We start from the raw sequence: 24825 nt of genomic DNA, 5'->3' as shown, positions 1-24825 counted from the left end.
TCCCCGCCCAGAGAGGAATCGGGGCCTCCGGGCTGCCCCTGGCGGGACGGAGCGGGACGGGGGCGGCAGCCTCCCAGAGGCGCCCGCGGGGCTCCGGCCTGGCTCCGCGCCCGGGGAAGCGGGGGGAGGGGAGGGAGGGGAGGGCGGCCAATGGCAGCGCCGCCTCCGGGAGCCGCCCCCGCACGGAGGGGGCGCGGGACGGCGGCGGTACTTGCCGGCGGAGGGAAGGGGCCGCGGTCGCCCCGCAGCAGCTCGCCCGAGCCGGCCGGGAGGGCCGAGGCTGACATGAGGCGCGCGAGGGAGGCCGCCCAGTCAGCCGTCGTCGCCGCCCGCCGCCGCCACCTCCACGCCGGAAGTGCCCCCGGAAGAGGCGGGGCCGAGGACGCCCAGGCTGCCGGAACCCGTAGTCCGGCCAGCGTGGCGCTTTCCCGCGGAGGCCCCGGGAAGCCGCGCTCGCTAGTCTGGTGGCTCCTCGGCCCCGGCCCCGAGCTGCTGCTCCGCCGGCTCCCTTCCGGCCCGAGAGGGTCGCTCGCGCTGGCTGCGGCGCCGGCGCTGAAACGGGCTCCCGCTCCGGGCTGGGCGCCCCCCGAGAGGCTCCGTCCTGCGGGTCGCGGTGGTCCCAAAGGTGCTTTTTTTTTTCCCCCTTCAGCGGGATTTCCTTGTTTTTTTCCTTGAGGACGTTTCGCTTCCCACCCAAGAAGCTTCTTCAGTTCTTCAACCGGAAAGCAAAGTCCAGTTGCCTTTCGAAGGGGAAAAAAGCACCTTTGGAATGGGTGGACTCCACTCCCGGAGCCTCCCAGCCGGCCCCGGGTTCAAGCCTCGTGGGCAGCGCTCGAGACCCCCAGCGTCCCCCCCCCCACACGGCAGCCTCTGTCTCCGGGGCGGTCGGGAAAGCGGAGCCGCCGCATCGTCTCCCCTCTCTTTGCGGGCTCCTCCAGCCTCTGCTGGAGCCTCTGCTCCCCTCCCGTTTGTCCCAAAGGGAACTGGGGCAAAAGCTGCCAGGAACTGTTGGATTTGGGGCGAACCTCTTCGGGGGGGGGGGGCAGAGACAGGGACCTCACGCTAGAAGCTACTGTATTAAAAGCCTTTTTTCTTCAAATTCCAAATACGTTTTTGGCAGTTTTTCTTTTCCTTAAAATTAGAAAGCCTGGTGCTCTAAGGTTGTGCAGGTCAGGAATAGCGCCCCCGGAGCCCTTGGCCTTTATGGGGACGGGGGGGGGGGCACAGGCCAAGGTAGTGTCCCATGGACTGAAAGGGGCAACCTGTCACGTTCCGTCTTGCTGGATCAACTCTCCCATCAGCNTAGAACAAACCGCCTTGCGACCTGCAAGTATATAATATCCTTTATTTTATTTCTTTGATTTTATCCTTTCAACTTTCACATGAGATGAATGTGGAAATCAATAATCCGCTTCTCCCTGGCTGAGACCTCCAAATGTATCTGTGGCAACCAGCCGCTGAAGCCATTGAGCCAGGAAGGGGCTTCCCCAAGTCCCCCTAATAATCGGGACACCTGCCTGGGCTGGCACCCGGCTCGGTTCCCCTCCTCTGGCAGCCCAGGGACAGCGTAGAGGCAAACTGCGGCCAAGACCTTCAGGAAGAGCAGCGACCACCAGGAGCTTTAGGGTGTCAGAGAGGCAACAACTTTTGTTAAGGCCCAGAGGTTGGACGGCCAGAGGCAGGTGGGTCAAAGAGGAAAAGGATTTTGAGGGTTGGGGACGAATGGTGCACCTTCAGGTCCTGCCTGAGGAGAGCAAACCTGGCCTCAGGGAAGCCAAAGCAGGGACCAAGGCCACAGCGTCTGTGAGTCTCTTGCAAGGCCAGCTGGGCAGGCGGGGGGGGGTGGACAGGCCTTTGCATCACCTGCGCAGGCCTCCTCCCCCCCTTCTCTCCCAAACACCCCAAGAAATACCCCAATTGCGTTTACTAGCACCCCGGTCCCAGGTGACCCCCAAGGGGAAGGGGGCATCAGAACCGAGAGGGAGGGGGTCCTGCAGGACCAGCCCTTAACCTGGCTCCATGCTTTTTCAAGCAGAAGGCCCGGGAGCCAGATCGGTTGTCCCCATCCTTCGCTATGGCCCAGCCGAGCCTCCCTCGCCCTGCAGAATGCCCAGCCAGGGCGAGGAATCGCTCCGAGTCAAAGCAAGAGGCTGCTTCTTATGGATTTACTCCTACACCAAAATCAGGGGTTTCAAATTGCCAGGGGCCCTGTTGCAGCCCACGAAAGGGGGCTGGAAGGCCCATCAATGCAGACGTCCCGAAGGAGGGAGGGCTGTTTCATACAGGGCGGGCAGAGATCAGGGCCGCAGCCCAGCTGGATCCAGGGCTGCTGCTCAAGGCTCCGAAGGGTGGTTCATGCAGGAGAGGGCGGGCATCCTCCAGCGGCGGGCCCCATGCAGCCGCAGTGCCAACCACTCCTGCTGTGCCAGGCTCAGGTAGGTCTCAGAGCTTGTGCCACCTCCTGGGGCACGGCTCAGCAAGTCAGCTGACCAGCTCTCTGGCCCAGCTCCAGCACGGACGGGCAGCCCTTCCAGGTGCTCCAGGTTGCTCAGGCTGCCTGGGCTGCCGTGCCAGGACCGCATCCCATCACGTGAGCCTGGAGCGGAGGAGGAGGGGGGGGGGGACTCACCTCAGAGGGAGCAGGACAAAGGCCACCAAGCCAGAGAGCCAGCCACAGCGAGAGCCCTGGTGGGCACCGAGAGTCCTTGCACTGGGGCCCCTGGTCCCCCGCAAAGGAGGCTCTTTCCCAGCCATGCCACGTCAAAATCCTGGCCCTTGGTCCCTCCATTCTAGCCAGTCAAGGGCCCCCCCTTCCACGGGGCCACGCGGTTGAGAGGGCAGGGTACCCACCACCCTCCTGCCGCTCTGCCTCCCCCCCCCCCCCAGGCGGCACTCACAGCACTTCTGCAGGGCATCCCAGCTGCACGAGGACAAGGCGCCCTTGCTGGGCTGCTGGAGGAGGCAGGCAATGGCGTTGTCCGTTTGCTGGAAGACCCGAAGGGAGAAAACCAACTGCTTCACCTCTGCTGGCAGCTCGTAGTCCTCCAGCTGCAGGGCTTCCCGCACCAGATCGAAGTCCCGCTTTAGCTGCAGGGCTCCCTGGAGGCTGAAAGGGTCAGTGGGCAAAGGGTGCCTGCCGGCCAGACCAGCCAACCCAGCCGAGGCCCCTCCGACAGGCCAGCTCACCTGAACCTGATCTTCTGGGCCAGGATGTGCTCCATCCAGACTTCCAGGAAGGCAGTCGTGACCTGGCTGAGGACCAGGGCCTGGGAGTCCTGGGACAGCCACCGGGTGCCTTGCAAGACTGGAGCCAGGACGGCTTGGGCTGCGGCCTGGGCATACTCGCTGGCAGCAGAGGGCGGCTCTGCAAGGGCAGGATGGGCGAGGGCAGACACAGTCAGAGGCTGCCTGCCTCCCCAGCCCCTGCCCCCTCCCCCGGGATGGTCTGCAAATCCCCCGCAGGCTGCTTGAAGGAGAAGGGCGTGTGCCAGGATGTGCAAAGCCTCCTGCCGATTGGAGGAACAGGCTTGGCCAGCCTGAACGAACCGCCACGGCCCAGCCTTGCAAAGACAACCCTGGTCCTCCGCCTCCTTCCCTGCACACGTACCTGCCAGGAGGGCCAGACGCCAGTATTTGCCAAGTGGCATGGACTGTCTGAAGACCTCCGCTGAGACCCGTCTGCAGTCCAAACAAAGCAACTCCAGCACACCACTTGCAAAAAGCTGTGGGCGAGAGAGGGTGGGATGCACAGCCCTGGACGGCCTCACGCCCCTCACCTGGCCCACCCCCAGCACCCCCGTGCCCTTTTTGCCTCCTCCTCCTCCTCCTCTAGGCTCAAAACATCACTGAGGCCTAGAGCCCCCCCCTTTGCCCAGCACAGGAAACAAACTCAACTGCCCAGCCTCTGCCTGAGCCCACCCAGTCGAGGGACACCCCCCCATCTCTGCCATGAAATTGCCTTGATCGGTCGGAACGTCTTTTGTAACGTTAAACTGGAACCGACCTCCTTGCAGCCCACAATTTGGGACACTGCCAGCTCAAGCCATCTGACGACTTTGGGCCAGTCCCCCTTTCTACCCCACAGGAAGAAGGAAGATGTGCACCGCCTGGAGTTGTAGAAAGCGAGGTTCGGAAATTAAATACTGCAAACAAATCCACACTTCCTTATTCTGCTCCTAGGGGCGGCTGAGAACAATTGTGAACAATTTCTGGGACCTTCTGTCAGTTTCTGAAGAGCTCTTCCGCGTTCTTCTCATTCCAAGATCTGGTTTCTAGCCCCTTTAACTGCCCTTATTACTTTTCTAGAACCAGATTCTTTGACCGGATCCTCCTCAGGAATTCCAAGCCAGAGTTTGGCCAGCCAAGCGTCACCTGGGAGCTGCTGACGGGAGCAAACGGGGAGCAAACGGGGACACAGGAGCACACCAGGCCCAAGAGTACTGGTAACTACGCCATGAATTACGAGGTTAAGGACCCTGGCTGCCAGGAGCGGAAGGGGACTCTCCTCCTCCAGTCAAGGCCTGCTCGCTTCTCCGGGGCCTTCAGTTGACCTCCCCCCCCGCCCCTGCAAGCTGCCCGACTAGAGGCACCAAGGAGGCAGTCAGGCTAAGGGCTCTTCTGAGGTTCTCATCATCCCTGGAGGCCCTTCGCCCACAAATAACTAAGGGAGGCAGACCCTGATGGGCGGCACTGCCCCTCTGCAGCCCCGATGAGGCAAGGGGAGCAGATGAGGGAAGCGACAAGGGAGTTTCTGCCTCCGCCAAAACAGCTGAGATTTCAAGCGGTGGAGACCAGAGCCGACCTTCAGGCACCCTTGTGGGCCTGCCAGGACCAGGGTTCCTGCACAACTGGCAGCATCTCCTGACCTTGTTGGGCTCCTCATTATCCCCAGTAGGCTTCTCCAACAACCTTCCTGGGCCACAGGCTCCTCCCTCCAGCTTACTTGGATGCCGGTGGCTGCCGAGTGGACTTGCAGGCTCATCTCCCGCTCCCGGTGAGAGGCCAAAGGGCTCTGCTTCCCTCTGTCCTCCGGGAAGGCCCTGCTCACCAGCCCCAGCATCTTCCTGGCTTCCGTTTTCAGCAGCTGCAAGAAGGAGCTTTTGTCCTTGCAGGTTACGAAAAGGGGCGTCCTTTGGGGCTCCCAGGCGGTCCTCTCATCTCAACCACTGGAACCCCCCTCCCGTCTTTCAGGGAGGCTTGCATGGCGAGGCCCATCGACAACCCCTCTCTGCGGAATGGGGGGTTCCAGGAGGCTTTTCCTTCCGGCTCCATTGAACACAACACAACCGAGGGAAACTGAGGCCTGCTTCTCCTATCGGCTCCAGGCCAGGAGGGCTCCGGTTCAGCCGCTTACCTGAAGATCCCCCTGGGTCACAAGAAGGAACTGGCCGAGGGACCAGGAGGCCAAGTACTGGTAGGCTTTGCTCACGGTCCAGTAGGAAGAGGCATGGCAGGTGGCCACCACGAGGGAAAGCAGGTGCAGGTGGAGGCTGGCAGGGACCAGGCGCTGCCCTGTGGAAGAGAAACTGGCTCAGCTGGCAAGGAGCCCTCCCTGACTGCCTCCCCCGACACCCAGGCGAAGAACAAGCTGAAGGACCCACCTGGGCCACCCTGGAAGAGCCGGATGTCCAGGCATCTCACGCTGAAGGCCAGGAGCAGGAAGAGGCTCTGCAAAACCCGCCCTGTCTGGCTGCAGGCCACAGTCCTGGGCTTGGGCAAGCATCTGTCTGCAAGGCTGGTGCCCAGAGCGTGGCAGAATCCTGGGCAGAGAGGGGTCCGAATGCAGTTGTGGGGCCCAAATTCTCCCAGCACCAGTAACCCTGAGGGCTGGCAAACAGGATGGGAATTGGCCTGTCCTGAGCCATCACAACCCAGGCTGCCCACAGCCCCCCTCCCGACTCCTCCCCCACGAGGACCCTACCTGCGTCCCATTGCCAGAGGGCATCACGCCTCAGCAGGCAAAGCGCCACGTCCTTCAGTTCCTCTGCAGCCTCTGCAGGCAAGCAAGCTGGAAGCAAAAACAGACATTCCCGGCAGTTTCAGTCTTGTGGGAGGCAAAGGCCAGAGCTTCGTGGGGCAGGCGGGAGGGCAGGCAGGTGGGCCCCTCCTGTGCAACATTCCCTGGCATGGGGGGGGTTGAAGTGGAAGGTCTCCCAAAATCTAAAGCGTTCGTCAAAATGATCAACATGTATAGCTACGCAAACTCCACCTTGTGCATAGCTGCTTGCAACACCACGAAGTACACACAAAAGGGGCTGCGTGGATGTCAACACACACAATGCGTCCACAAGGTCACAGTCCCCTCTGTGAAAGGAACCCCTGCCACTTGCAAAACAGGAACTCCAGGCAGAGAATGTGCTTGGAAAAGGGCTCCACCCCCACACCCAAAATGGAAACAACCCAATGGGGGGGGGGGGGAAACAGGCAGAGAATGAGCCACGCTCCCTCCAGTCACACTCATTCAGGCCAAGATGGCAACACACATGCTGGGCAAAGTTTTGAGTGTCCCCTGCTGAGCAAGGCCAAAATCCACTAAACAGAACAAAGCCCAGGAAATATTCCACTGGCAAGAAACAAATCTCTCTAGAAAATGGGAACGCTGCTGCCCACACTAGATTTCTTAGCTTGTCTGAGTTCTTGAGGGTCCAGCCTTCACCTGGCCAGGGCAGACCTCAGACGGGCAGAGCCAGGGCCCGCTGAAGCCGATGCCCCGGTGAAACCTCTGGAGCTGCCTGCATCTGCCCCAGACCAGGCCAGCTCCCAGCACTCATCCCTGCCCCTCCCCTGGGCCTGGCCTACCCTCCACCAGGGCGTCGGTCACTTGCTGGCCCAGGGCAGCCCCAGCTCCCCTCTGAAGCTGAGCCCGGTGAGCTCGGAGCTCCAGCTGGCGTGCCCAGGAGGAGGACGCTGCTCTCCAGAAGAGGGGTCGGTATTCAGCGCAGAGCATGGCAGCCGCTTCGGCGAAGGAGGCATCCAGCCAATCAGAAGACTTCCAGCTAGGCAGTGGGGCAGGGGCCAGGGCCGGGTCCTGAGCTGCCTCAGGGGCTCCCTGGGGCTGGTCCCACTTGGGCCGGTGCAGGAGGCGATGTCCCAGGCCGCCAGTGGACGCAAGCAGTTCTGGCAGCAGCGCCATGACCGCCTGTTCCTCCTCTTGGCACAAGGCCTGCAGGTGTGCAGGGAGGCCCTCGACTGCCCCGGAAGTGCCAGCAGCTGTGGGCCCCGCATCGCCGGTCCCTGCCGGCTGCCACGGGAGCAGCAGAGACAGTCTCTCACCGGCCAGGCGTCCTCTTTCGGCAGCCAAGATGTCCAGCACCCTCTCCACAGAGAAGGCCTGCAGCCCCTGTTGCCCTGCAGCCCCAGGCCCCGGCTTGGCCCCTTGCAGGCCCCAATCGCTCAGCCCCTGGTTGTAGCTCTCCAGGCCCTGGAAGGCCTCCGAGAGTAGAGGGTAGGGGCTGGGGGCCCCGTGCTGCAGCAGGGCCTGCAAGCATCTGTCCAGCAGGCAGAGCGCCTGCAGGGCCAGCAGCCAGAGGGACTCCTTCATGCGCTGCACCGCCTCAGGCTGCCGAAGCAGCAGAGGCCTCAGCCAGGGGTCCTGCCGCATGTGGCACTGCAGGCAGTCCCAGTGGGAGGTGTGCACCCGCAGCTCCTGGCAGAGTCCCCGCAGCAGGCGACCCCCGTCAGAGCTCTGCCGGCCGGCCGGTGTCAGGAAACAACACTCGACTTCCATCAAGCGGTACACAAAGTCAGAAGCCGCTTTAAGGCGCCGGCAGTAGTGGCGAGCCAGGCGCAAGCAATGCTGCTGCTGCAACAGGCCGTTCAGTGTCTTGCGCTGATGGGCCACCCCGCTCCCCCCGGCCCAGTAGGAGAAAGTCCCCCTGGCCGGGTCTGTGGCTGCCGGGCACCCACAGCTGCCGAGGAAGCCTGGTGTGCACAGGCAGCGGCTCATCCCCAGGTAGGCGTCCGCTTGGGCCAGGTGGGCCAGGCCGACGGGCACCTCCTCCTCCTCAGCTGCGCTGCCAGGTTGGGCCAGAAGCAGCTGGCGCTGGCTGGGATGCAGGTGGGCGGGTAAAGGCTCTTCTGCTTCGGGGAGGGGCCTGGCGATCTCTGCCCACAATCCTGACCCTGTGGGGACAACAAGGGATGCTTACAGCCCCTCCTGGGTTTCTTCCCCTCCCCCCACAAAACAGCTGCTTTAAAGACCCCCACACCCTCCTGCCTCCCCAGCTGTTGATGCTCCGACCGAGGTCCGGTGCCCCCCACTCAGCTTCTGCAGCGATGGCCTCCCGGACAAGCCCCCCCCCCTGCCTTCCTGGCGGGGGAACGAGGGGAAAGTCTAGCTGGAGAGAAAAGGGGGGGCCCCAAGGAGAGCAGCCCCGGCTCCGTTGCCCTCCCAGCAGAGCCCCAAGAGGCGGCCAGGACAACCCGCGCTGGGGAGGGGAGCGCCCGTTGAGTCCCCGCCGCGCTCCACCCGGAGGCTTCTGCCCGGCGTCAGAGCCAGCGGGACCGGGCGCAGCCCGCTCGACCTACCAGGCTCGGGGTGCCGCTGCCCGCGATGCTCCATAGCCCGGCGTCCTCTTCCGCGGGGGGCACCGGAGAGAGAGGGGCGGTAGGGAGGACGCGGGACATGAGGACGCGCGGGGCGCCTCGGGGAGCTGCAAGGCGCCCGCCCCCTCCCGCCGCTCCTTCGGCCGGAGCCCGCAGCGCCGGGAGCCGCGACGCTTCGCCGGGAGCGCCGTTGCCAGGCGGTTCGGCGCGAGGGGCGGGGCGGGGCGGGCGGCAGTCACGTGGCCGGGCTGGGCCAGCCGGGGACCCGGGCAGCGCGGAGCTCAGCCGGGAGCCCGCGGGAGGCGTCCCCGGATCTGTGGCTGGGGCGTCCGGGGCCCGGGGTTAGGGCGGGTGAGGAGCCCCCTCGCCTGGCGGGCCGGCTTCTGCAGGGCTGCTTTTCCCGGAGGTTGCCTGGTTTCTGCGCCTTGTAGCCTTTTATTATTCCGCCTCGCGCCCTGAGCAGAAAATTTCAAGCTGAAGTCGCGGGGCTGGGCAGGCTGAGGCCAGGCGGAAGTCCAGCCGGGGTGCAGAAGTGGGAGGGGCGGTGCGAACACTTCCACACACACCCCGCGCCTCGTTGAAAGTAGCAGCCCCACCTTCAGAAGCCTCTCCTGCCCCAATTCACGCAAGCGCCCCAGTTACCATGCTCGATCTTTAAGCCGCTTATTTTTCCACGCATGCTGCTGCTTCCTCCTGTTTCCCCTCCAACAACCACCCTGTGAGGTGGACCGGGCTGAGCGGCAGATCCCTTCCCCACCGCTGCCAGAGCAGTAGGCTCTCGTACCCTGCCTGTGCTGGATCATGGCCCCAAATATGGTGCAAAATCGCACAGCGCATCAGGGGCAAACTACAATTGTTCCTGCAGTTGAGGCACAAGGTCAAGGATCTGAGCAGGAGCCTCTCAGGCAGATACCACAGCTCATTCCACCAACTTGGGTCCCTTGTTTTTTCTGTTTGTGGCAGAATGTGTTCAGTAACCTCTCCACCTATTGCGTGTATGATCCAGTTTGCTCTGCAGACCCAGAAAATAGTTTAAATTAGGCAAAGGCCCCAATCCCCCCTCATACTCCCATCAATTTCAGCAGAAGCCCAATCTGAAAACCCTCTTGGAATCCAGCGTCTCCCTGGGCCTTGAAGGGCACCCAGCTGAGAGCACCTCCACAAGCAACAGATGCCCGCCCAGAGCTCTGGCTTGGTGTGAAGGGAACCACAGGGGGGGGCTCCTTGCCAGATGGCAGGAAAGGACCACCTGGTTTCCCTGAGGCTGGCTTTAATGTAGAGGCTGGGGAAGAGGATGCTCTCCCCCCCCCCCAAGTCCTTTCCCAGCAGCATAATTGCTCCTAATGACTTTTGCTCTTCATTGGGTTACCTGGCTCAGTTATTTCATTGTATTTGATTTGATTTTCATCCTTCCCTGTGCCAATTTGAGCTTAGCATTAATTCCGCTCTCATTGTAGATTACTACAATTATAGTGGTTTTTATGATTGCTCAGCGTGGGAATATTGTACTATGTTTCTATGGAAATGTTGTTTTAATATTATGTACGTTAGGACTATACACTCTCAGACTCAACAGACGATTGGAGTGGTGTAATTAACAAGGTGTTAGTCCCATTGTAATATAAATGTGCGAAATGTAGGGGAAGAGAACTCAGAACATACAGAACATACAGTCATCTGCTAAAACACACGGAGGCAGTTTGGTGTAATGGTTAAGGCACCAGGCTAGAAACGGAAGAGCCTGAGTTTCAGTCCCACCAGTCCCACCAGAGGTTGAGCCAGGCACTCCCTCCAGCTGCAGGAAGCAGACAGTGAGAAACATGGTAAATGATGTGATCTGCACAATAACAAAGTAATTTTCAATGATCAACCATTTTTATTCTCTCAGCATTTTTCAGTCCAGTGAGAAACAACAAAGCAGGATATTAACTTCCTGGACAGATAAACATTTGAAATGACTTAAGGGTTAAAAGAGATGCAGTCAGTCCAAGCAGTCTCAGCACTTTTTTGCATCCAATCTTCTGCTCCAATGAAGCATACGCTTCAAAGAAACAAAAGACAAGAAACAACGGAATCAAGGAGGAGCAACCTGGAATTAAGGAGAAGCAGGAAAGGGCAATTAACCAGTGGAACCAGTTGCCTCCAGAAGTTGTGGGAGTTCCATCACTGGAGGCTTTCTTTCAGGAAGAGTGGACAGCCACTTGTCCGAAATGGTATAAGGTCTCCTGCTTGAGCAAGGGGTTGGACTAGAAGACCTCCAAGGTCCCTTCCAACTCTATAATGATTGAAATATATCATTTACAAAAAAAGGGGGGAAACTCCAAACCAAAAGCAAACCCCAGAAAGCGGTTACATTGTTTCGAACTTCCCCCTTTTGTCTTTTTAAGTGTATCTTATAGCCAGGCTTCCGGGAATCTAGTGACTACGTGCAGTTTGTCTCGACTAATCCTTTTTATTGTCAATCAGTTGAAACCGTTTTATTTTTAAACTTCTGTGCTCCTCACAGGCTCGACCCTCCGGCTTTGTCCGACCTCCCACCCCGGACCCCCCACCCGCCCACGGCCCGGCCATCCCTCCCCCTCCCCGGGAGGCGCTCTTTGCGCATGCGCCCGTGCGTTCTCCAGGCGGCCGCACCAAAATGGCGACTCCTCGCTGCCTGCCGGAAGGAGACCGCGGGTTCCGCTTCCGGAGGAAGGGCCGCCGCTGCCCTCGCCGCTCCTCTCCGCCAGAGGGACCCTCGAGAGGCTCCGCGCTGACGCTCGTCGCTGCCCTCCTCGGCGGGATCATGCAGCGGCTCCCGTTCTGGGAAGAAGAGGAGGAGGAGGAGGAGGACGTGAAGGAAAGAATCGCCGCCTATGTCCGGCACTGGGAGCGGGAGCGGCGGGGCGAGCGGTGCCCCTGTGAGCGGCCGGGGGGGGGGCGCAAGGGGCGTCCGCGGGGCGTTTGCTGGAGGAGGCGGCGGGTTTGCGGGAAGGGCCCGGCCGAGAAGCGCAGCGACCGGGCAGCGGGGCCTCTGGGCAGGGGGCGGAGGTCAAGGGAGGCGGCTGGGGGGGTCTTCGGGCCGGCCCTCCGCCCGGCCCGCCTCGCAGGGTTGCCGTCCTGGGGGGGGGAACGGGCGGAGGGAGGGAGGCCTGGAGTTCGGTACGAAAGCAAAGACGGGATAGAAACAAGTTCCGTTTGGATCCTCCCTGCTGGGTGAGGTCGGGGGGGGGGCAGCAGGCTAAGACTGTCGCCCCGGGCTTTAGAGCCGGGGAAAGTGGAGAAACAAGCCAAAGAATAACTTGGATGATCCTGGGCGGAGGGGAGGGGAGGTAACCCTGGTGCCTTTGGTAGCAGCAAATGCCTTCAGACGATCCCAGCATATAGGAGCCAAGAACGATGTTTGACTGTCCGGTTTTGGGAATTGCCTGGCTAGTTTCAGCAACCCAAAGTAACAAGAGGGCGTTCTTGTTGCCGTTTCTGCGTTTGCCTTCAACTTGATGAAGGAGGCCTTGGGTGCTCCTGCAGCCAGCCAGGGTGGATGCCTGCCCTTCAAGGTCAAGAAACAAACTGCAGGGACTCCAGGAATGCTCCTTACAGTTGTAGGGAAAAAAATAGAGAATCCTGAAGCCCCCTGGGTTTCTGCCTCCCATAGTCCACTAAACCAGGGGTCCTGGTTTGCTGGCTGAGGAATTCTGGGAGTTGAAGTCCACAAGTCTTAAAGTTGCCAAGGTTGAGGACCCCTGCATTAAACCAAAGAAAGGCAGGACTATTTTGACTGACTTTCTTTCTCAGGCTTTCCACCTTCGTGGGACTGGGCGGGTCTCTAATGCTTGCGCCCGCCTTCCCTGTCCCAAGGTCAGATCCACATTCCTGGATGGGCTGAGGATTGCTTCAAAGCTTCAGTCAGGTGGGTTTCTGTCTTGCTTACTCAAGCCTCTTGTGGTTCCCTTTCAGATTTGAATCAAGAGCCCTGCTGGTATTGTGTGATTAACTCCGCCGGGTACGAGACCTGGGAAGACAGCAGTGAGGACGCAGAAGAGAGCAGTGACAATGATGACGTTCCACATAATCGTTACACCACGTTCTGTGGTTTTCGGAGGGCCTTTCTTTGCCCGCCTTCTGCCTCTCTCCCTCCCCGAAGCAGCAATCTGGACGTTGCTGTTTTGGGCTTGGCTTTGCCCCAGAAACAGCAACTTACAGCTGAGGTGAGTCAATGCTTATTTGACCCACTTCACCTTTGGAAGCTCCCAGGTCTGATTTAGCCCATTCCCTGATAGCTGTTGATCTAAACAAGGCCAGCATGACTTCCCAGAGGTTTCCAGAAACTGCTGCTGAATCAACATTTTTAAAGTGTGAAACATTGTGGCCTACTTAAGAAAGAATCCCATTCATTGTACCGGTTTCTCGTTAATGAAGTTAGATTTTGTTTCTTTCTGTGGTGGTGCTGCTTACTTGCCGGCACACTATCCTTGGTGCCAGTCAACGGCCAGGGGTAGCCCTTGACCCTTTCCATTTGCTTCTTGTTCAGCTGCTCCTGGGAGACGGCAGTGGGGCATGAGGGCGGCTTGGTGGGTGAGGAGGCTGGTCCCTGCTCTCTTCCAGGAGGCTGAGCGGAATGCGGAATTGCTAGTCGCTGAGGAGGAACGCCTCAAGAAGAAGGCGGAGAAGAGAAGGATGAAGAAGAAGGTAACCCTATCAGTGTGGCACACTGGTGATGGAGCTAGTTTGCCTCTTGGAAGGGGGGGGGAGCTGAGTGGCTGGGAAACGTGATGCTTTCTGCTTGTCCTCAGAGGCAGAAGGACCGGAAGAGGCAGGAGAGGCGGGGCCTGGAGCTGAAGGCAAAGAGTGAGGCAGTGAGTGAATCGCCTGGCTGCGCTGGCAGGCCTGCCCAGTGGGCGGGTGGGACCTCAGCCTTAATCAGAGCCTAGTCTCAATGGGGAAATCGCCCTCATTGCCAGGGTGGTTTGTGGTACGTGCCCTCCAGCCAGCCACTTTGCTCAGACAGAGGTCTGAGTGGACCGTGGTGGCTTCCAGCTCCGCAGGTATTCCGACTGATTTGCCCAGGTGGCAGGTTAATTTCTGGATGCTTCAAGGTTTTATTGCTCTCTTCATAGGACAAATCTTCAGCTGGACAAAATGAGGGAACTTTGGCCTTGGATGGCGGCCCCCCCGACTCACAGGAGAGTTTCAGTGAAGCCTCCCCAGGCAGGAGCCCCAGCAGGCATTTGGTGGAGGAGGAGGAGGAGGAGGAGGAGGCAGAGGAGGAGGTGAGCCTGGGGCCAGGCAGACAGGAAAAAAGAAGTTCACAAGGAGGCTGGGAATCTGTTCCGGATTTCAGCTGATACAGAAAGTATATTATTTGGGGGGAGGGGGGTTTGGAAGGTATCTGGTCCCGTGTGGCTTCTTTGTTTGTGTGGTCCCCGCCTCAAGAGTGTAGGAGGAGCAAAACCATGAGAACTGCAGCCAGGCGGCCTTGGCCACGTTAGTCCCAGGTCTGGAGACGGTGGCAGGGGCTGGTTCAGTTTTTCTTCCAGAGGGAGGGAGGGAGTTCCTTGGGAGGCTGGCCGAGAGGCTCCTGTCCGGGGCTGAGCTGCTGCTTTCCATCTCTTGCCCGCAGGAGGAGCTGGATTTCTCCAGCACTTTTGTCTCCAAAGCTCGCCGCAAGGTAGACGCCCAGTCCCTGCTCCCAAGGAAGGAGAGAGGAGGGAAAAAGCCCCCGGAGAGGAAGGCAGACACGAAGCAAAAGGCAGAGGTGAGGACTCGTGTTCCTGTGCCGGGCCAAGGGCTCTCCAGGCCAGCCTCCTCTTCTGAAGGGAGCCAGCCTGGCACCCTCCAAGCAGGGCAGGGACCCCTTCCCTTCCCGCCTCCCTCCCTCCCACCCGCTGACCTTCAGGGAGCATCTCTGACTGGCAGCCATCAGTGTCTGTTTTTCCATCACCCCGTTTTCTCTTCTGTACCTGGCACTCCTTCTTCCAGGAAATGACTTTCCATAGTTGCTGTAAGATTTTGCTATTAGCTCGCTAGTCTGCTCACACGCTCTGGGCTGTAGGACAGGGCAAAGAGGGAAAAGGCTTCTAACTTCCCCAGGCCGGGTGTAAATTGATCGGCCGCCTTTTGACCAAAGCTAAGAATCTAAAAAGTCATTTTTCCTAAGAGCGATTGTTCTCCTGCCCCGAAAACATTTTGCTTCCTCTTTTCTCTGCGTCCTTCAGTGTTGTAAGATCCTCGCATGACCTTCCTTGTGTCGCCGGTCTCACCTTTTGCGCTGCCATTGCAAAGCCAGTCGGTGGTTTCAGTCTGCTACAAAGCCAACGTTTCTCCCTTTTCTTCGCTTGCGTGATTTGAAAGGAAACCCGTGACTGTATCGGGGAAAGGCTGGCTGTGCCTGACAAATACGCAGACTTTTGAGTCTTTAGATCCGTGTTGCCTTAAGGCCAGCTCTCGCTCCTCACTCAGGTCTGCAGCTGGTGGGCAGAGTTTATCAGGGGGCTAAAGGAGTGGGGGCTCCCCCCCCCTATTCCCCCAGGACTGGTTCATGAGCTCCTCATTTGTTTCTTGATTCCCAGTAGAGACAGAAGTAACACTTGTCAAAACATTAGGCTAGAAACTGGGAGACGCTGAGCTCTGGCCTCACCTTAGCCAGGAAAGTTGGCTGGGTAACTTTGGGCCCATCCTGCTTTCTCAGCTCAACCCACCTCACAGGGCGGTGGTGGTTGTCATGGGGGAAACAGGAGGAGGAAGAGGATTGGGTCCGTTGGCTGCCGTGAGTAAAGTAATAAAGGAAGGCAAGATAAAAATTAAATTTCAAAATTGGGCATTTGGTGGATTAGCCCTGTCTCCTGGAAACCATTCTTCCTAATCTTGATGGCCTCCGGATGTGTCCGGACTACTCAGCTACCCACCCAGCATGAAAACACTCAGTCTTCCTTTTCTTGGTGCCTCCTGTGGAAAGTCTGGGAATGAAATCTGCAGCCGTGAATTTGACTCATTGGGAATTGGGTTTGTGGTTATTTTGCCAGTTCTGTTCAGCAGAATTGGGGAAGTGTGTGATTTCAAGGGCTACTCTGTCTATCTTTCATAAATTTGTGGGCCAGCCTTCTCCTATACATGACTCTGCTCTCACGAAACAGAACAAAACCAATAAAAGGACCTCAGCCCACAAAAATAACATAAAAATAGTAGCCCGGGGAAGCTTACAGCCCCTCGCGTTAGCCATGGGGCAGGCTGGATGGGAAAGCCAGGTGTCTCCTCCTCCTCCTTCTTCTTCTTCCATCTTCAGAAGCCCGAGCTCCAGTTGACCTCTGTGGAGCAGAGCATGGTGCTGGCAGGTGAGCGGCTGGAAGCGCTTTCTTCCCACCGAACCTGAGGTTCTCCGGCCTTTCCATGCCTGCCCGAGCAGGACGCTTACTTCATTTGGCAGTTCCTCATCACGTTGGAGACATTGGGGTGCCGCAAACGTTGACTCTGGGTCCCTCACTAAATAGGCTGAAGCAGTAGGGAATGCTTACCGTGTTTTCAGATGACATAAGACTGAGGTGGGGGAGAATTCTCTAGAAGAGAGAACCAAGTTTAAAATTCGTTAGATAGGATAGGGAAATGAGCTCAGTTTTTTTTAAAAAACGAAATTTAAACAAACCTTCCACTGAAGGAACAAAAACAGACGGGTGTGGAATAGAGGGCCCGGCTTGATAGTGGTAGTAGTGAAACTGTATCGGATGGCAGACGGAATATGAGCCGGCCATGGAATGTAGCCGCAGAGAAGACAAGGGAGGTTTAGGCCACGTCAGCAGAAGCATAATCCCCGCAGTCCCAGAAAGCTCTTGTCTCAAGCGATTCTGCCTTGGTCAGACTTCGGCTCGGCTGTCATGGCCGCTTCTTGGCACCAGCTGTAAGGAAGAGTCACAGAAATTGGAACCCATTCAGAGGCAGCCAGTGAGGGCCAGCTCTGCCAAGAGATTGAGACCAGATGGCCGGGGGCGATAATGGCCCCACTTCAAGGGGAGCCGGAGAACCACTTGGTCGGATTTCAGATTCCTGGACTTGGTTTGATTTGGGGCCTTCACGGCCCCTCCCAGGAGGAGGACTGTGCCTTTGTCGGAAGGGTGCAGGCCCCCCCCGCCCCACAGGGTTACAGGCCCCTCCCCAGAGGTCCTTCCTGGGGCTTGCAGAGTGCAGAGCATCGGTCTAGGTTGGGTGAGGGCTGGGCAGGACATTTTGGTAAGTTGGAGGGATGCATATAATGATGGGTGGGAGGTCAGTCCTGGGTGGGGTTATTATTCAGAGTGGAACAGTCTGGATGGGAGGTTGATTTCATGCGGAGGCCTGTTTTTCAAAAGGTTTCCCATCGAGTGTCCACTGTGACATGGTTATCCTGCATTTCCCGTCTTAAGGATTGTGGGCAGAGCGTCCCAAGGGCCCTGGAGGTTGTACAAGGACATTTGGGGAACCGCCCAGCTTTCAGCTACTGTAGATGGTGTGGATTCTACCTCTGTGGTAACATTTTCCCTGCTTTAATTGATCCTTTTCTCCTGCTCCAGATTGTGGAAATGAAACCGCAAAGCAGGAGCGCTATCACGAGGCCGTTCTCCTCTTTACCGAAGCTATTAAGCTGAACCCCCAGGAGTACAGGTGAGACTGGATTGTTGGAGGGTCTGGCCTGGCCGCCTTGTCCTCCTTGCCCCCGGACGGAATCAGGGTGTCTGGACTTGAATTCAAGCATTTTCTGCCAGTTGATCTACCTCTGTCACCCAGTGCAGGCAGTGGTTCAGGCTGCATTTGGGTCCTGAGAAGTGGTGCTCGGGGCAAGGAGAAGCTTTGGCTTCTGTGGGTGTCTGGCACAGGCCGAGGGAGACGTGTGTGTAAAACACTTCATGGATCAAATAAGCCCCGTCTGTCTCTAGACTGTTGCCTTGGCCTTCCTCCTGCCTCCCACAGACCGTCACAAGTACTTTACTCCTGTGTACAAGTGAGGTTGGAGTAGTGAGAGGGTGGTGGTGGCCGCAAAGTCTTCCTGACAGAAATCCAGTCGCTTTCTAAAAAAACCGGCTGTGCTACTTCTTAAAAATACGTGTCCTCCTTAACACAATTCAGTTAAAACTGCCTGGAATGACCTGCCTGATCTCCCTTGAACCGCATGACCCGATTGGAGGAGATTGTCTGGGAAACTAAGCATGGGAAAAAGCGGGTGGCAGGGAAGGGGATGCCTGGCGTGGCCAATTCGTCTTGAGGTCGGAGATTTGGTTGTTTGGCAAACTATGGAAAGTGTTGTGTAGGAAGCTTTTTGCCTGATGAAGGCACGTTGTTACGTGCCTGATTTAGCTACTCACATTTTGGTGGAGATTTATAAAATGGCGGGTCTCTTAGTAAATGGAGGGAGTTGCTGGAGGAGGTGGATGTTGTGCTTGTGCTGTGTGGGTGCAGGGAGGGCTGAGGAGAGGCTCCCTGGAGAAGGGAGGGCCCAGCGGGAGCAGTATCAGAAAGGGAGCCTTGCGGAGTCAGCTGGCCTTGGGAAGGAGAGTCACCCGGGAAGGCTTGGCCAAAGCCCTGGAATTCCTGAAGGTTATTTTTCCCTCTTTCCATCCCCCCCCCTCTCTCTCTGGGCTGAAACACTGAAAGGAGCTGTAAGCATTTCAGTAGAGTAATAAGACATTTGTGTGGTCTAGCCAGGGAGGGAATGAGGCCCCTGGCGCCCAGGCAGCTCTGCATTTGGTGTGTTGAGAAACCACGTCCAGAAAGGCAGATAAGTGAACGTGCAAAGAGCTCCTTGAACGAAGGACACGGTCAGCACAACCTGTTCCTTGGGAGAGCCCTTTAGCCACAAGCCCTGCGATAGAGGGAGGAGCAGCATCGTGTTTTCCCTCTCCTCCTCCACCCTCTGGCAAAGCAGCCCCAGTTCTCAAGGTGGGGGGGAGGAGGAGGAGGAGGAGGAGTCTCCTCGTGTGGACAGCATTTCTGACGGTGCAGGAGGAGCAGCCCACCTGTTCTGAAGGGCCTCTGACCTTACCCTCTCCCCACCTGGACCTAGGTCTGTAGTGGCCAGAAAGCCTGGGCTAATTTGGCTCCTCTCCCGTCTCTCTGCTTGAGCAAACAACCTTTCAAGATGGGAAGTTTTGCCGATTGCTCTGGGCGATGATGCGCAAGACGTGAACGTGAGAGGGATCCAGGGTACTGTTTCCCTTCTGCCTGCTCGCCAGCCCCACCTTTGTTCTGTTTTCAAGGCAGTCATAAAGAGAGAATAAAGTGACGGGCTTTTGCCTTCCCCTCAGTTTCTTCCATCTGCCGGAGAAGGATATGGGAACCCCCTCCAGCAAGCCGAGTGCACCGCTAGGACAACGTCAGCGTTACGCTAAGCCACAGGTGGCTTAGGAAAGTGGAGGGCGGGCAGGGCCAACACTGGGGCTCTCGGGGTGGCTGGATGGACCCCAGGAGGGTTCCCAGTGCTTGAGCAGGTAGCCCCAGTTGCCCAGGCATCCTGGAAAGGGGAGCTAAATGGGCCTAGAGAATATTCCTGACCGCCGAGCTGTAGGAGTTGATGAATTATCGGCCAAACTGTTTCAAATCTTGCAGCACAATCTGGTTAAATGCTGTTGTGGCTGGTGAGCAATTATGCAGCGGTCAAGGGATTGGAAAAGATCGATATATATTCCAGGCTGAAAAAAGGGAAGTGCTAAGGGATGAAGGGCATTCATGTTCTGCTGAGATGAGGCTCAAGATTTTGCAGGCCCCAGAACAGCCAGAAGGGCAAGCTAGATTCTGAAGCGGCAGAGACGCCTAACGCCGCACGGCCGCCCTCCAGAGAGCAACAGGAAAGAGACACAAAAGTTGAAGGCAACCAACAAAGAGGCTGGCTGGATCTCTCTCGGATGAGACAGGCCGGGCACGGCAGAAACTCGGAGGGGCGGGCAGGTGGTGGCAGTCCAGGAGAAACGACGGCACGGAGATCGGAGGTGGCTGCACAGCGCCAGTGGCCACCTGGGGAAACCGCTCTGTCTTCTGAAGCCGCCAGCACAGAGGGGCAGCTGTGGGGGCAGAGTAGCTGGGCCGAATCCTCAGGAAGGCTGGCTTTGGCCCCGCCCTCCTGAGCCCCCTGGAAGAAGGGGGACAAAGGCCCATGGGTGGGCGTGCTCTGCCTCAGAGGATCCTCTGCTTGCCGCTGTTTTGCCCTCCTTTCTCCAGAGGAATCGGTGCCCTGGCGCTGCCCTTCGTTTCCTTTTACAAGAAGCCGGTGCTGGAGGCGGGCGCCAGGGAGAGCGGTGGGCGTCAGGTGCCCAGTGAGCCTCATTGCGTAGCTGGGTGGTCTCCCAAGCCTGGCACCTGGGTTCTTGGGGGAGGGCGGACACGGGGCCCCCACTGGGCCTCTCCCAGTCCCTGGCCTCGGAGGCTTTGGGGACAATGCCGGGCGTTTGGAAGGTGGCCCTGAAGTGATCTGGAAGGGAGAGGGACAGAATCATTTTTGGCATGTTTCTGCTTCCGACCTTGAGGCCCAGGTGCCCAGGGGTGCCTCGGGGAGAGGCTGGTTCAGCCTGGGATGTGCTTTGGAGAGCTCCATGCCGGGCTGTGAGGCAGATTCCGCTGCCGGCTGCGGTAAGTGGACGCAGAGGGGGCTTCCTGGGAGGAAGAGCGCTGCCTGACCTCTGTTCCTCCCCCCTCCGCCCCCAGGTTCTTTGGGAACCGCTCCTTCTGCTACGAGAGGCTGCAGAGCCACACGGAGGCCCTGCGGGATGCGCAGCACGCACTCAGCCTGCAGCCGGGCTGGCCCAGAGGCCTCTTTCGCCAGGGCAAGGCTCTCTTGGGCCTCAAGGTACTCCAGGCCAGAGGGGCAGAGCGGGCGGAAGGGGGGGGCTCTGGGGGAGGTCTGGCACCGGGCGCCCTGCACAGGGTAACTCTCCCGCCTGTTCCCCAATCCCCAGCGATACCCGGATGCAGCAAGGATGTTCCAGCAACTCCTCCAGTTCGATGGCTTCCGTGGCGATGCAGCCATCCAGCTTCAGAAGTGCCGGATCCAGCATTTACTGGTGAGCAGGGGGGGGGCTTCCTTTCAGAGCTCGGCTCTTGGGTCAAGCCAGGTCAGTCTGCTGCAGGTGGTTTGCCCAGGTCAAGCGGACATTTAGCTCGTGAGACGACGTGTTTGCTTGGCCTCTGTGGAGGGAAACGGCCAGCCGGCCAGGAGGAGCTTTGGGGGACAGGAGGCCTCCAGGGGCGAGCCGGCTGTTTCTGCAGCGGTTCCCTTGGCGGGAGCTGCCCACCCCCACATCCTCAGGGGGCCCCCTTCTGGTCCCTCCTCGGCTGGCTGGCCTGCTGGTGGCTCTGACGCCCGGCCTTCTCTCCGGCCCCCAAGGCCTCTCCCCTGCCTTCCCGGCCAGGGCCGCCCGGAGCCCCCCCCAGAGTCCCCTCGAGGTGGTCAGTGGGATCGTTTCCTTGGCTTGACGAATAAGCCACTTTGCGCTGCCTTCAAGCCAGAATTGCTGGGTCTCTGCCCAAAGTAAACAAGCCATGCTGGGCTTACAATGCTGTATCAACCTAGCATGCCCGAGTTCACGCAGCCCATGACGCACGGGTGGCCAGCTCCACCTGGCATGCAGACGGTGGCATCCCATTGTGATGGCATCCAAGAACAGCTGCCACCACCTCTGTGATACTGAGCCATAACCCCCCACCCCCCCATAACCCCACTGGAGCCTCTCTGGCTTGAAGGATGCGGCCGGGGCTTCTGCACTGCTGGCCGAGACTGACCCGGTCCCCTTTCTTTTGCAGGAGAGCCGGCTAGGCTGCTCCCGCCACGACCGGGACGTCCTGCCTGCGGAAGCGCAGCTGCCTCTGTCTGGTAAGCAGTGGGGGGCTTGGGTCAGTCCCTGGTCAGTGCTAAGCCTTGCCGACAACGGGCACAGGGTGGACAATGGCGGGTGTGCAGAGACCAAGCTGTCACTGCCCCTCACCTGTCACTCTCTTTCTCCCTGCTGGTCAAGGAAAGCAGCCAGCAAGGCAGTGGTGCCCAGACAGCAGTGCCCAGGCCATTGCCACCACCCGGCTGGCACCTCCAGCTGCAAAGGCCCCAGTCAGGTGAGGAGGGGGAGGAAGCGTCTTACGTGTTCTGACATACGTGAGCAGAGGCAGCCCCAGCCAGGCCAGGCTCCGCTTGGGGGAGACACAGACTGACTCTTAAAAAGTGAATCTAGGACAACAAAATTATAGCCAAACATTCAGCCAGGGTCCAAGCACGTTAACGGCTGATCTACCCCCAGGCAGAACCTCTCGGCTGTCCTCTCCCTCCTCCGGCTCTCTGCGTAGACCCTTCACAGGGCAGCCCCAGGCGCGTCTCTCCTTAGGGCCATTTCTTCTGCTCGGGGACCCTCACTCAATTGCCCAGCTGGGTCTACCCCCCTCCCTTCCCTAAACTCAGCAGCTGGGGGAGTGGCCTCAATGCTCGGGCAGATTCACAGCACAGAGGCAGGCCTGGGTTGGGTTGGGTTGGCAGTCCCTGAGCTGCAGCACCAAGGCTCAGGAAGGCCCCAGGGCAGACCACGGGGCAGGCCAGGCTGGATCCTTCGGCACCTGCACCTCCTCCCAGGCCCAGCTCCAGAGCTGAGTGTTGCAGTAGTCAAGACAGGATGTGGCCAAGGAGTGGCTCACCACTGCCAAATCCAGAGCGCAGGAGGGCTGCCGCCGGTCCACCAACTCGGGGCCTGCCAAGCACACCCCTTCCAGAGCTGCCAGCCGAGGATCAAGGCCCCTCCCAAACCGCCAAAGACGGGGGTTGGGGGAGGCGGAGGGAGCCCCTCCCATCGCTGCTTCTCCCGGGGGGGGGGTATTGTCTCCGCTCTGCCCTTGTGATGGCTGCCGCCCAGGAGCAGGTTGGCTGGTCAGATGGATCCCCAGACCCTTTGGAATTGGGTGAGGGTAGAGCAGCCCAGGGGTCTCCTGTTCCTGGGGGTGACCCACGTGCTCCCTTGCAGGGAGTGGTTCGCTGTCTGGGTGGGAAACCTGGCACCCAGGATCACCCAGCAAGTTCTGCTTCGCTATTTTCAGCCGTAAGTCTGCCTGCTCTGGGGTTGGGGGTTGTTTGTGGGTCCCCCCTCCCCTTCTGAAGACCAGGAGGCACCCCGTGGAAGCCAGGGGCTCCTCCCGCGCAGACTCGGGTGCTGTGACACCAACTTTCTTTGGGGCAGGTTTGGACCCATCGACTCCATCCGGTGCCTCCCTCACAAGTCCTGTGCCTTCGTCAACTATAGCCGTAAAGAGGCCGCCGAAGCCGCCTACGCGGCCCTGCAGGTGCGGCTCCTTCCTCCCTTCGCTGGCCCTGAGGTGGAGGTCAGGATCGGGTCCCTGCCAGCGCGCTTCCCTCACCGTGGGTTTCTCCCGTCTTTCTCCCAGGGGGCCGAAGTGGAAGGATGCAAGCTCCTCCTGCAGCTGAAGCACCCGGCACACGCCACCGCGGCCCCCTCCAAGGCAGCCCCCCGCCACTGCCTCTCCTCCTGGGCGTGAGGGCCGGGCTGGGCTGAGGGCGGAGGACACGGAGGCTCGCCAGGGACGGTCTTGGCCCGGCAGGAGGGCTCGCCATGCCTGCGAGCCGGCTGCTGCGGAGAAGAAGGCTCTTGGAGGGAGCCCCAGAGGGAACGGGTGGGGGGAAGCGTGGCCGCCCCTTCTTTCTCTGATGCCTGCTGCCCCGGCCCGGTCTGCTTTCGGGGCTGTTCCTGAATTGGCCCCTTCCCGGAAGGAGGAGCTGGCAGTCCGTGGAGATGCTGTAAGGGAGACGGAGGTTCAGCTCTACACCCGATTTGTGGGGTCGACCTCCCCTCCACCCTCTGAGCAGGAGCAGAGACGGATTTGGGGACACAAAAGGGGAGAAGGAGAGACACACACACACACCATCAAGCAATGCCTGTCTTGGGTGCTGTGTTTGGGAGAGGGCTTCCCTCCCGCTGCCCCACAATTCTTGTGCTCTGGGGACTCCTTCCTCACATGCGCCTCCGAGAGGACTTTCCTTGGGCCTTCGTTGAGGGGCTCCTTTGCCTGCCCCCCCGCGCCCCCCCCCTCGCCCTGCTCAGGGACTGACACTGGTTGCCTTATTTTTATATGGTTCACAATAAACCTATGAAAAACCACCCCTGTCGCGCCTGGCTTTCCTTCCGCCGAGCCCTGCAGGGGGGGGCCTATGGCTGAGGTTGCTGGTCCTCCCAGCAAGTGCTGCAGCCCCAGCTGGCCCCAGGCTTGGTCAGGAATGGGCTGCCCCTTGTGGACCCCCTTCCGCCACAGCTTGACCCTTCCTCCTCTGCTGACAGGGCCCACGATTCCCTTCCCAGACACCCTTGGAACTGGCTCTGCTCTCCGCCTCGCCTCTCCTTTAGGGCTCTCTGCTGTGGCTTCCTCCTTCCTGCATGCCTGCTGTTCCCCCCGCCCACCCCCATCAGCCTGGGTGGTGTCCTCTCTCCCCCCTGCCCCCACCACCTTTCCCCTTTGGGGCCTGGCTGCATTTTCTCCCCTGTGTCAGGCTGACTGAGACTCTCCCGAGTCTTTCTTGCTGCGAGTCGGGCCGCTCTTCTCTTCCCGGGCAGAACTAGCCTCTGCCCACCTTCCTGCCAGCTAGGCTGCTCCTCCTCCTGGGGATCCTTCTGCCCAGCACCTGGCACTGGGCCAGGAACACTTGCCGCCCTGCTCATCCCCTCCGGAGCTGCTGGGCCTCGGCTGAAGGAGCAGCCACCCACGGCTGCTGGCTGCCCCCCTCCCTCCCAGGGCACCGTTTGCGCCCCAGCCGGCCTGCGAGGGAACAGTCCTGCCCTTGCAGGCTCTCAGTGCTGCGGAAGGGGGGGGGATGGGGGTGTCCTGCTGCTGAACCTGACAGCAGCTGCCGCCACCCGCCCCTCCTCCAGGGGTCCCGCCTTTCCCACCCCCGATTTCATGGGTCTCCGGTTCAGGTATCCGAATTTCCGTTCCCAGGATGGGGATTTCAGGCAGCTGGGGCAGGCCAGCCCCCCAGGGGACACTGAGGCCGCCGGGGGTCTGGATGCCCCGAGGGAGAGCAGCGTTGCCAGCCTTCCTTTGGCGGGCCAGGGGCACGGGGTGGTGGGCCAAGCCCTGCGTTGGGGGGGGGCGCCCTACAGGGCGAGGAAAGCGGGACTTCTCCCTCTGGGACGAGCCAAGAGGAGAGAGATCTCTTTGGCACTCCTGCCCCCCCCCAGCCTTTTGTTCGCTGGATCTGCCCCAAGGCCGGGAGGGAGGGAGATCCGTGGCTGGCAAAAGTGCTGCTGACCTGTTTGGGGTTGCCGGGTCTCCAGCAACTGTCGTCCCTCTCGCCCGGACTGG

The 24825-nt window shown here is 59.6% G+C and overlaps 2 protein-coding genes across 2 annotated transcripts; one reads left to right on the top strand and one right to left on the bottom strand.

Annotated features, from left to right (window-relative positions):
- Positions 1 to 2333: 2333 nt before the first annotated feature.
- Positions 2334 to 8560, bottom strand: CCDC142 (coiled-coil domain containing 142). The gene is made up of 10 exons (XM_029285161.1): positions 8527 to 8560; positions 6799 to 8121; positions 5921 to 6007; positions 5601 to 5759; positions 5354 to 5529; positions 4943 to 5083; positions 3608 to 3722; positions 3187 to 3364; positions 2898 to 3106; positions 2334 to 2596 (listed from the first exon to the last, which is right to left on the bottom strand). The coding sequence occupies exons 1-10, from the start codon at positions 8558 to 8560 to the stop codon at positions 2334 to 2336; spliced, it is 2685 nt and encodes an 894-aa protein (XP_029140994.1).
- A 2622-nt stretch (positions 8561 to 11182) lies between these two features.
- On the top strand, positions 11183 to 23007 carry TTC31 (tetratricopeptide repeat domain 31). Its single transcript, XM_029285160.1, has 15 exons — positions 11183 to 11444; positions 12481 to 12731; positions 13129 to 13212; positions 13317 to 13398; positions 13654 to 13793; positions 14150 to 14278; positions 15806 to 15854; positions 17064 to 17154; positions 20185 to 20326; positions 20436 to 20540; positions 21280 to 21349; positions 21492 to 21585; positions 22479 to 22553; positions 22692 to 22794; positions 22897 to 23007. The coding sequence occupies exons 1-15, from the start codon at positions 11183 to 11185 to the stop codon at positions 23005 to 23007; spliced, it is 1788 nt and encodes a 595-aa protein (XP_029140993.1).
- Positions 23008 to 24825: the final 1818 nt, after the last annotated feature.

The sequence above is a fragment of the Protobothrops mucrosquamatus genome, unplaced genomic scaffold, assembly GCF_001527695.2.
Source record: "Protobothrops mucrosquamatus isolate PMUCROS unplaced genomic scaffold, P.Mucros_1.0 scaffold1360, whole genome shotgun sequence".
NCBI lineage: Eukaryota > Metazoa > Chordata > Lepidosauria > Squamata > Viperidae > Protobothrops > Protobothrops mucrosquamatus.
Note: the sequence above shows the minus strand (reverse complement) of the source record. Positions and strands in the feature narration are given on the sequence as shown.